The 11,676-nt window shown below is 39.4% G+C and overlaps 2 protein-coding genes across 3 annotated transcripts; one reads left to right on the top strand and one right to left on the bottom strand.

Annotated features, from left to right (window-relative positions):
• Window positions 1-210: 210 nt before the first annotated feature.
• RB195_008554 (uncharacterized protein) lies at window positions 211-6,485 on the top strand (the record flags this gene model as incomplete). The annotated part of the gene is made up of 9 exons (XM_064195114.1): window positions 211-273; window positions 338-457; window positions 1,606-2,143; window positions 2,753-2,854; window positions 3,970-4,119; window positions 4,185-4,298; window positions 4,373-4,456; window positions 6,293-6,372; window positions 6,438-6,485. The coding sequence occupies 9 exons, from the start codon at window positions 211-213 to the stop codon at window positions 6,483-6,485; spliced, it is 1,299 nt and encodes a 432-aa protein (XP_064046259.1).
• Window positions 6,486-7,408: 923 nt separating this feature from the next.
• Window positions 7,409-9,324, bottom strand: RB195_008555 (uncharacterized protein; the record flags this gene model as incomplete). 2 transcript variants are annotated; one of them, XM_064195115.1, is made up of 5 exons in its annotated part: window positions 7,409-7,497; window positions 8,188-8,353; window positions 8,887-9,015; window positions 9,073-9,164; window positions 9,219-9,300. In XM_064195115.1, the coding sequence occupies 5 exons, from the start codon at window positions 9,298-9,300 to the stop codon at window positions 7,409-7,411; spliced, it is 558 nt and encodes a 185-aa protein (XP_064046260.1). The 2 variants fall into 2 exon arrangements, with proteins under 2 accessions (XP_064046260.1, XP_013300299.2); XM_013444845.2 differs by lacking the exon at window positions 7,409-7,497 and adding an exon at window positions 8,084-8,097 and having other exon boundaries at window positions 9,219-9,324.
• Window positions 9,325-11,676: the final 2,352 nt, after the last annotated feature.

An 11,676-nucleotide genomic window follows, 5' to 3' on the forward strand; every position in this document is an offset into this window, starting at 1 on the left:
ATAATGATCTACTACAAATTTGAATAATACCAAAGCGTAATAACTATGTATGTCTATACTATACTACTACTATATCGCAGAAAAATCGTCAAAGTGTCAATTAGTGTAGAACATTTGTCTGGAAAATAATTTAAAGTGCTGAAAGTTCAGAAAGGGTTATAGAGAAAGATTTATTGCAGTGATCCATCTAGCTGATTCCATATATTCATCATGAGCGAATGGATTTCTGTTGGTGGACAAAGAATACGTCGATCGCGACGACTTTTAGCGAAAGTAAGAAGTTCTGGCACGTTCCCTTACTCTATTAGCGATACCGTTACCAAATTGATTATTTTAGGGTCGCGTCGACTATCGTCGATTCTTTCAATTGACTCCGTTACCGTGGCATAAACTAAGAGCTCAACCAAAATCTCAAACTAAAAATCTTTTTGTGTGCAGAAGTCAAAGGGAGATTATAGTAAGTTTAATACACATGATAATTAGGTAATTAGGTCAGATATAAAAAAAAATATTCAGAAATTTAGAAATCTAAATAAAACGGAAACATAATGTAGGTAACAAGGTACGATCTCTATCAGGACACATTCTCAGTTTTAGCACTATTTTTCACCTGATACCTCAAAAATTAGCAGATTTAGTCTTTAAATAGCAACGTCGAAGTTTTTAGTACGACTTAAAGGCATCACTCCCCGGATCTGAGGTGGTGCGGATTCCAGGTAGAATATTCGTATACGGGGTGGTAGATAATGGAGAATGGGGTGGTTCCGCTCATCTCTCCCTGCATCATTGAAAAGAGGCGCCTCCAGAATGCTGTTTTGTACGATGCCTTCTATTCCAGCGCGCCACCTTTGCACGCTTAGCGTCCCGTACTGCCTATTGAGGCAGTCCGAATTGATTTTCGACGAATCGCAGGGCGGAGGCGGCGCAAGGGGTGGAGCCTTGCAATAGATGGCGTCGTACAAAACAGCATTCTGGAGGCGGCTGTTTGCAGTGATGCAGGAAGAGAGGAGCGGAACTACCGCCGCCTCCATAATCTACGACCCCGTATACGGATAGTCCACCTGAAATCTGCACCACCTCAGATTCGTGGTATGCTGCCTTCAACAAATCGCCTCTTCTCGATCTCTCCTAGAGCACACTGCTATACAGGATGCTCAGAAAAAAAAAGAAAAAAAAGAAGAAGCTTAGAAGCTAAGCATGCCCCGTTCAAATAGAACAACCAAGAACCCTTTGTAGCAAAACATATACACAGCTATCTATTGATTCTTAGAAGATGTCAGATTTCAGGATCAGGTGGAAAACTGAAAACATCTGCTAGACATTAGAACTACATCAAAATTCGAAATATGAACGTATAAGCTCCAAATTAATAGTTCTGGGCCTTTACGAATAAACTCCGAAATTAATCAGTGTGATCCAGGAAAAAAAAAACCTACCTTTTGAATATTTCTGCTATATACTTTTTGCTATATACTTGTTTTTAGTTCTCCCATCATAGCGATCCCATCGACCGTCCATAGTAATGATTAATTAGCTAGTTTTTCTTTGTTCGATCACTTAAGAGTTCCCTGGTTAGAAAATGATTAAACACTAAAATTATTCCAGATAACAAATCAACCAACTGTAGCAACGAAGCAGAAGAAGCAGTCTCCCAAAAAACAGCCGAAAGGTTTGAAAAGAAGTGCTAACAACCAGAGAAGCTCAAATCAGAGACGAAGACTTGAACCGGAAGCGCAAATGGCTATCCAGGATAGCTCCGAAACGGAAGAAAGATCGAAGACCAATTCCGGGGTCGAACCGTCTTCTGTTGAGGCTGCTCCGGGAACTTCAACTGAATCCGCTGAAGCTGAATTAGTCCTAAGAGAAATCGATCCACTTCGACTTGCTGAGGAATGTGACCAAAATATTGAAGCTAGTAACTCTTCATCTAATGCACTGCCTCCTAACAATCCGACTGTACGCCGTCGTTTCCCGGCTACACCACATTATCGACGCGATTCGTCCGATAGTGATGATCTTCCAGAAGATCAGGATGAGCAGAACCTATTCAGGGATTGCATAGAAGTAGCACCAGAGGATTCGAATAATAGAAAATCTGCGTACTTCATGGTTCGAACCACCGAAAATTTGGAGAACAACAATTGTAAGTAGATTTAAAGAGCATAGCAAAGGCGTTCCACAAAAACCTAAAGTCAGAATTCCTGGAGAATTTCCATGCTGCGTTTTTCCTGCAAGTAAATACAATTCTTTGCATAGTTCTCAATTCAGCGACAACACGAAACATCACCTACAAATCCATAAATCAGAGGGTTCCAGAGAACCAGAGGCCTCAGAGTACCCGACGATGCAATTTTTTACACTTAAGGATTGACGGAACGGAACCGCTCATGTCGGATTCCATTACTCATACGGGCGGAAAGAATTGTTTCTTCAATTAATTTCACTTCTAATCCACCAACTGCACAGTTTCACTTCGTTAATTTTGGGACGTGGGTGAATTGAAACTACTGATCACTGGATTTCCTGGATTTGAAGAAAATATTTCATTTTCTCGCCGCTGCTTTTCGAAAACTTTGCTCCGAATTTTACCTATTAAGTGTAAGGAGTTTAATATCGAAAATTTTTCGAAACCCTTCTTTAGTTTTAAAAATTGATTGAAAAAAAACAGAACACGAACATTAAGCCTCATACATTTCCTCAATGCTAGATCATATTGAAATGTTAGGATGAGATATCCAGAGCTTATTTTCAGCTCCACCAAAACCAAATTTTCTCGAAACACCTAGAAAATCGAAACGCAAAGCAAATCTACAGGCTTCACCTTCACAAGGTTTTCAGTATCCTTGGGAGAAGGGTGAGTTCCTTTAAGTCTCTTTTATCAATAATTATCCATTCTTACAGAGAATTTTCCGTTAACATCTTTTCGGCTACGATTTTCATCGTGACTTTTTGCATAATATCCTCAAAGCAATACCAACTTTTCATGCCTTTGAAGAACCTGCCTGAACAGAATTTCAAAGCAAGTTCATAATATTACGGTATGAAGGACGTCAATGGTATATTTGGGTTAAAAGGGTGTGAAAATCGGTGCAGTTGCGTCACTGGGTGCGCTCGAATCTGTGCGATGGAGCGTAGCAGTTAGAATTGAAGAGGATCCTTGGTAGCAGGACTCGTCGCTGCAGTTTGCCATGGTTCCACCTTGATCCCAACCGCTAGCTATACCGCATCGCTTCGACCGCAACCGCTTCCACAACTGCTCCGAACTTCATTTCGTTTTGATCCAACTCTAATAAGGAAGTAATGGTAGGTGGAGGTAAGCTGATTATTCTGTTTATTTTGAAAATAAGGCTGGCAGAGCGAAGTCGGTAAGAAGTTCCGATGCCTGCACGATCGATCGGAGGTTCGAATCTACCCTAGCGCCAACCAAGCCTTTCATCTCTCCGGAGTCGATAAATTGGTACCACGCTTATCTGGGAGGCTAAAAACACTGATTGACAGATCGGCTAGCCACCGCAAGTCATTGTATAGGCCAGTTACACATTCGCAAACCTCAAACGATTCTGAATTGAAGTGAACGTGGGTGCGCAGGTCCCAAGCGGATTGATTAACGCCAGATTTTTTATCATTTATTCTTTATTGGGGAAATATTGCTGAGAGAGGGTGGGCAGCGTTTCTTAGAGGTAGTTAATGTACTATTGGCATAACTGTGGTACATGTTTAATATCTGTACAGTCAATATCGAACGTGTTCAACCAAGCGAACGCGACGCCACCGCCACGCCACAGAGGCAGACACTGGTGCTCTGCTTGTCTGACGCAAGTTGCAGATCGATATTACAGTTTCGTTGCGTTGATGGGCTGCTCGGATCATCAGTGCTTCCCGCATTCCTTGCGAAAGTGTCGTATTTGGTTGATTGATCAGAAACATAGGCACCGACTACACCATAGTGTTGATGGTGGTACAATTTAGCTGAACTTCCAATTAAAATCAACCGCTGTTCTACTCCGCTATCGTGTGGACATCTATGCAATTTTGGAACAGGTTCACCCCAATTAAATGGTCCGCTATCCACTCCAATATCACTAAATCGATCTGATGGTGATGGACCTTTCTTGGAATGTAAGTACGAGAAGTAAATGCCGAACTCTGTGAATGTTTATATAATACAAGTTACTTATTTTTAGATCTAGCAATTCTTGCTTCAAGTGGCCAAACAAATCCTGATCAGGATCGACAGCACGCAGGAGCAAACAATGCGCAAAAAACCCTTTCTCACATCTTTGATGCAATACAAGCTTGTCAGTTTTTTTTTTGTATGTTTACTCTTTTCTAAAATAGATTGCTCCACTAACAGCCGCTTTCCTTTGCTCAGATAAAACTCAAATGAATCAGCTGGCAATAGAACCCGCTAACAATAATCCACGCCTACAAGAAATCCTACGTAGATTCGAACCAGGTAAGGTGACAGTTTCCTTTAGATCCTGCGAAAAAAAGGATTGTTCTTCAACTACGGATTGTAGGTTGTATGGTCATTTGCAATTAGTTGCAGTACATCGACTTCTTTAAGGACGTTTTCAGGATAGAAAATCAGCATGCCAGCAAATCCTAATCGTCTCAAAAATCTAATACTGAAACTTTTTATATTATTACATTATTATTTTTATATTATTACATATTTTTATCAGGAAGTGAATAACTTTCATCCTTAAACTTTTTATGATACCTTCTTTATGTTTCAGCATTAAAAAATCTTTTAAAGAAAAGTAACCCTCTTTGAAGCATAAAAAAGATAAGTTCACTCCAAATCTTATGTCTTATTCGATGACAGATCTTAATATCTTGGTTTTAGGTTAGGTTAATTGATCAAATTTAATCTTTAACTAACTAACTATTTTTCAATTTTTACTTTAAAAAAAACAGACAAGAACAAGAAAATGGAACGAAACCGAACTCTTTGTGATCACGAAAAAGGCTAAATCAAAGCTTTCAAACGGATTGCATCGAACAACAAAAAAGTGCGAAAAAAAAAATCGAGTCAAATTCCAAATGTAAACGATAATTTTGTGCAGACAATGAGTGAGAATGGATGGAAAAGGTCATCCGACTTCTCGAAACTTTCCAAGAGAAAAAATAATCTAGTCTTCATACGAACAACCTCTGATTCCATTAACAATGGAAGGATCTTAATGGTTAGGTGACCTTTTCTAAGTTCCCCATCTTTAATCAGTTATGAATGAAAGCTATTCACTTCCTGATATTTTTATCAGGAAGTGAATAGCTTTCATATTTTTATCAGGAAGTGAACAGCTTTCATCCTTAACTGATTATTTTTTTCCTGATTCCTGATTCTCGAATTGCCAGCTTCAATAAAAGATAACATACTTGTGGACTCTGATTACTTTTTTTTGCGATAACTTGTTTTCGAGCCAACCCTTTCCATATGACGACTGGCAAATCTTTTTTTTTTACAAGATGGTTTGGTGGAATTCCTTCTAAAGTCGGGTCAATGCGACATGAAGCACGATGCGGTCGCGTAAGCAGTTACTATCGAATCGGCGAGGTGAAACGTAGCGATTGGAATCGAGTTGGGACCATCGCGAACTGCAGCAGAGGATAGTGTTAGCAGGGTCCTCGTTTAATCCTAACTGCTGCGCTCCATAGCAGCACGGCTGCACCGCTTTGAGCAACCGTACCATGCTTCATTTCGTTTTGACCGGACTATATTTAAATAGAGAACCTAAAGGTAAGAAACCAAGATCTGTTATCGCTCAAGACATGAGATTCGAAGTGAGCTTATCCTTACACTACGCTTAGGAAAGGGTTACTTTCCTTTAAATAGAATTTTTAATGCTATAACATCGATTAAAGGGGCGACTGTGGTGTAGTCGGTTAGAGGTCTGTCGTAGCCACACGGTCGATGGTTGGAAATTGTACCAGCGCCAACCAAGCCTTTCTTCCCTTTCGGGTTGATAAATTGGTACCAGACCTGTCTGGGAGGACAAAAACTCTAACTTGATCATTGGCTGCCCCCGCAAGTCATTGTTTGGGCCAACACACGTTCCAAAACCTCAACGATTACGAATTCCAGTAAAACACGTTGGCGCATCCCAAGTGGATTGATACGCCAGTGACTTTATCCTTATATCCTTTATAACATCGAAAATGATTTCAGAAAAAGTTGTAATCCTATTTTTTTTGGAACGATCCCATTGCACAAAAACAACAATTTCCTATCCTGGGAACGCTAAAATCTTGTTGTTTCTCATCTCATTATTAAAAATCACTTTTGCAGACGTAGACAAAGGAACTGAAAATGACGCTCATCCTTATTTGTCCGATGATGAGGACGAAGCACATCAGCCGGTCAACAAGGTAACTCTTTAATATCCGAAGAAAAAGTGAACACTCATTCACTAGTGCTTCATTTATTCTTTAAGGATCGCGATGTGGATACTCCAGAAAAGGATCCAACAGAGGAACATTAGTTCCTGGCTGTGTCCTGGAGTGGAATTTCATCTGAATGGTTTGATTAGCTCTTAGAAGCTCACAAAATTCAAGCATTCCCCTTAAATTCACGTTTCGTTAGCGCAATGAAACAACAATGCGACGTGAATTCAACCTCCCAAATCCTCAATAAGTTTTATCTACGCGAACGAGGATGTTGTTCGAAATCTGTACTTATTCTTCTTTTGCCTTCGCTCTGTGTAAATGTTTATACCAGCTCCTTTTCTTCCCGGAAAAGATGTGGATGTGTTGAATTTTGGACAATTCTAGCTATCCTTCTAGGGATACGAATCCTGCCTATTACTCCATTTATGTTCCGCTTTCCTTTTTTCCTTTCATTTACTGTTCATATCAGAGAATATTCTTCATGATATTTTTTCATCTCTGATTCCTTATGTTTACTTTCAATATGATTTGGTATGAGACATATACATGGGCGTGGCTATTGATAGTGAGCCAATTATAAGCTGATGCTATAGCGGTGACACCAACCAATAGGAGCGTTTAAAAGGCACAAAATATTACAACGTTATCCAAGGTCCTTATTTTGTGTTTTTTTATGCATGTAATATGTTTCCACGTTCTTTTAGTGCCTGTATTATAGGGGATGTGATTTTTTTCTTTGCGGTTTTAGTTTTAGTGATCTTCTTTGCTATTTGCACGCACTTAATTATCATTATTACCTGCCGTATCTCCATTTTCTCCTTTTTTTTGCTCTTTTTTTTAACGAAAAATTTCCTTTCCTGGAGTTGAGTAGAATTGAAGTTAGCGAATGGTGAGAGATGAGCAGGGAAGTAAGCCTAGCGACGTGCAAGCAGGGAATGTTTTTGAATGAGGTCAGTTGATGGAGTTTACTTTATGGATCTAATTTTGAATTTTTATTAATGGATTCGCTTGAACGAAATCATCCTTCGGGAAAAGGTAGGTCCAGACGCAAGATCTTGTGAGCGTTATTTGATGCCTGTGAATAGTGAGGAATATCCGTTACCCTTTCTTCAAATTCTTGGATTTAACTTCCACCACCGTTTATCCTCAAAATATTGTTTATGCTTTACATATTGTGGATACTCGAAAATGTCGTGAGACAAATAAAGGGTACGGAACATCTCAAAGCAATTTCCTAACAAACTATTTGAATAGGTCCTCGAATACGAAGCTGTATCCGGAGTGCAAGTCTGGAAGAGCTAAATTTATTAGTTGTTTTGTTTCCCTCTAGTCGGCCTTAAAAAAAGGTAAAGTGGACGGCGTCGATCAATCTTCATGGAGTGTACCTACACGTTTGACTTCATTTCAAACATTTTTAAAAATTATGAACGTTTATGTGGCGTATACAATAACTTCCGGGGAGCGACACGATGTGTCAAGTCAGTTTTTCTGCCCTTGGCAACAAGTTTGGACAAATTTATCGGCCTTGGAAGATTTAGTTGGCTCTGGTGTGGTTTCGAACCATAGACCGTACAATCCCACCCAAACTACTTACCGACTACACCAACCCTCCCGTAAATTGCACTTTAACAGCAATAATTACTTGAGTTTGCGTGTTTACTTACTTACATACTTAGATACTTAAATTGAACATTTAATAAATTAACCCTTAAAAGGTATTATAGGATATCAAACTTATTAACCACTACCACGTAACCAATTGAATTGTTTTAATCAAAATTCTCTGCAAGAACTGACCAAGTGCGCCTAGTCGATACTGTAGAGTTACGACGACCACACCACGTGACACCAAATTGCGGACCATTCCCTTTTGGGTGGTTGAGTCCCAACCGCCTTGGCCAAATCCGTTGGAACCGTCTATGAATACCATAACTGCAGCTGCTTCTGAGGACTGATTTCCAACCTGGAAAACTGAGGTTGTATTTTAAAACAATTAAAAATTACGCATTATACAATTAGACTACAATACATTATTTACAATTAAATTTTTAGAAAAAAAATATGATTTGATAGACTAACAAGGAAATGAGGGCAGAAAGGATCATAGGCGAGGCAAAACACTCAGAGATATAAGCAAAAGCGCCGACAAAGGCGATGTTGTGTACAAACAGCGAAGGTTCCCGTGCATAAACCGTGGGCATGTCGGGCTCCTGACAGGCACATGGCGCGCGGTTTTTAAAAATTCATTTTCTCATCTCAACTTCATTTTGGGATACTCTTCTCTTTTCAGTAACAAAGGATTAGAAACCATACAGGATTACATATCGTACAATATACTGTATACACAAATGCCTCAAGCATTCTGAATTCAACGACACTGTAAAATTTGTGCATTTTGGCGACATTTCCCTGCTATTACCGTAAAGTGAAGAGGTTGAATGTATCGAATAAGTGAACTTGGTGGTTTCAGAAGAGCTTGAAGGAATATAACCGTACCTTCTGCGTGAAAACGTTCAAATACAGGCAATCCTCGTTAACATAGTCTCCCGCATTCGCCTGAGGGCATTTCGGCCTGTAGTATGTTGCATCATAAATCTGATTGTATGGATTTGCTTCTCGAGGTGCCTGGAATCAAATTCCAATATGTGACGACGCGCAAATGTACCGCTAATGTTGACTCACTCGAAATCGAAGATCACCCGTAGGCGGTTGAGCGTACGGAATCCCAAGAAAAATGTTGGATTGACCGTAATATAGTTGATTTTTATCGTTACCTTAAATTATGCGGAATAATGCTTTGAATGTAGAGATGCAACAAAAATACCTACCGTAATCTACCGTACGTCCTTGAACAATACCGTACGATGTTCTAACGGTAGTATAGTTTTGTGCAATGACAATTGTACTCATACATAACAGTAGCAATACTATCATTGTACAGAATTTTCCTGGAAGTGAACATGATCAAAAGTCGGTGAAAAAGTGTGTTTGAGGAGGATTTAAAAAAGATCCAGATTCGACAAGGATTCATCCTATGTGTTTACAAAACTGCAAAATGTATATTTGTTTGTTTTGTGGCAATTTTACGCGCTTTTTAAGGAAAGAGGAAATATTTGACAACGGTAGACTAACAATAGCACTTCGCTCGAGATTCTTCGATTTTTTTTTGGCAGGATAACTACGGTGGCGGTACCGTACCGTTTAAATAATTAACCAAGTAATAAAATGTTCGGAATTAATTTGAATAGTAATTACGTCAGTGAAGATTAAGGCAAGTACGCTTCTACAGAGAAACAAAAAGAAGGAAGAAAATATCTATAGTATAGAAAAACAGTAATCTAACAAGTTATCGAGAGGAGGTTCGTATTGAAACGGATTCTTTAAAGACAACCAAAGGTGCTCAATGAGGATTTATTGATTCATTGATTTGATTGTCTTTTCAGCTGTTTTTTTGGGATTTTTCTTTGCAGAAGAGATTTTTAGTCTAGGTGATGGGTCCCATCCAATTTAACGAAGACGAGGAATTTATCTCTGGAAACGGACTCAGTCACGCTAAATATTTGCTGTTCGGCTGTAATAAACCTATGCATGGGGAACTTAGCAAGCCAGAAAATGAATAAGTGATAGGATTTGGCGGGAAACGAAGGCAGCTACTACTATTAAATACTTTTAAATTGACAGTAACTAGAAATTTATGCGATTTATTTCATCCTGAACTAAAGCAGTTGCATACTACGGCAAAAGTTTCATCAAACAATGCGAAAAAGCAAATGGAGATGTGCTGCGCACACACGCACGCTCACGGCAACAATGCCGACTGACATATAGGCGAGGAGTGAGTGAGTTAGTCAACTTAGACAGCTTGTTTACCTCCGAGAAAAAAAAAAACGCGTTTCCAGCATCTAGTCACTAGATGAAACAGAGATGAAACACTGTGACTCACCACTATAAATGCTACAGCTTCCTGATAGAGTTCTGGAAAAACTGATAGGATTCGGTTCAGGAGCAGATATCATTTGATTCTCTACAGAATATAATGTGTTTCTATATAAAAGGATAAAGGATAAAGTTTCTGGCGTTAATCAATCCGCTTAGGATGCGCCCCCACGTTCACTTCAATTCAGAATCGTTTGAGGTTTACGAACATGTAACTGGCCCCGTACAATGACTTCCGGTGGCTAACCGATGTTTCAAGTCAGTGTTTTTAGCCTCCCAGGAGGAAGTCTGGTACCAATTCATCGACCCCGGAGGGAGGGATCGATCGTGCAGGAAGCGGAACCTCTAACCGCTACACCACACCCGCCCCTGTTTCAATATAATAATAATATAATATCTAAGATACTGTAATATCTAATGTATCTTCTATACAATAATATAATTCTTTCAAGGGTTCAATACTTAAGAAAACTGCTAGCGGATTCCCAGTGCAAGCAAGAAATTTAAAAAAAAAAGTAATTCTTAGCTTTTATTGAGTAGTGTATGTACTACCACTCATTTCTGTAGTGTTCATTTGTGTTATTCGCCCCTTGTATCAACCCTCGTTCATACACATATGGATAACCGTGTAATCAATAAATAATTAAAGTGAACAAATAATTTCTTCTCAACTATAAAAAAATCAGGAATTAAAAGAACAGTGGACTGGAGAAAAGACTTCAATCAAATGTTTTAGTTGTGTTGTGTTTAGTTACACACGGATTAATCACCGTATCTCTATTGGTCGATGGGAGAAAAAGGCGTGGCATTTGCTCCGTTCATTGGTCTGCCTTATAAACATCTTATATACCCTTATAAACATAGTGGTTTATATTCTTCTTATTCCTTGGTTTCTATGCTAAGTAACTGTTCTAATTTCTGGAGTAAGTGAGAACGCTAGAGTAAGCAATACTTCCGGGCAGCTCAATTTTACATAATCCACAGGTTTGCGAAAGCTCTTTTGGCGCCGTCCAAGCAAATTGGGGTGGTGTAGCGTAGTCGGTAAGAAGTTCCACTGGCGATTGCATAATCGGAGGTTCGAACCCGTCCTAGCGTCAACCTAGCCTTTAATCGCTTTGAGGTCGATAGATTGATATCATACTTGTCTGAGAGAAGAAAGACACTGACTTAATCATCGGCTGTCTCCCCCCTCTAACTCATTGTTTAGGCCAGTTACACGTTCGTAAACCTCCGATTCTGAATTAAAGGCATCACCCCACGAATCTGAGGTGGTGCAGATTTCAGGTGGAGTACTCGTATACAGGATGGGAGACTACGGAGAGGGGGGTGATTCCGTCCATTTCTTCTCAA

This window comes from Necator americanus, chromosome III (assembly GCF_031761385.1).
Source record: "Necator americanus strain Aroian chromosome III, whole genome shotgun sequence".
Lineage (NCBI taxonomy): Eukaryota > Metazoa > Nematoda > Chromadorea > Rhabditida > Ancylostomatidae > Necator > Necator americanus.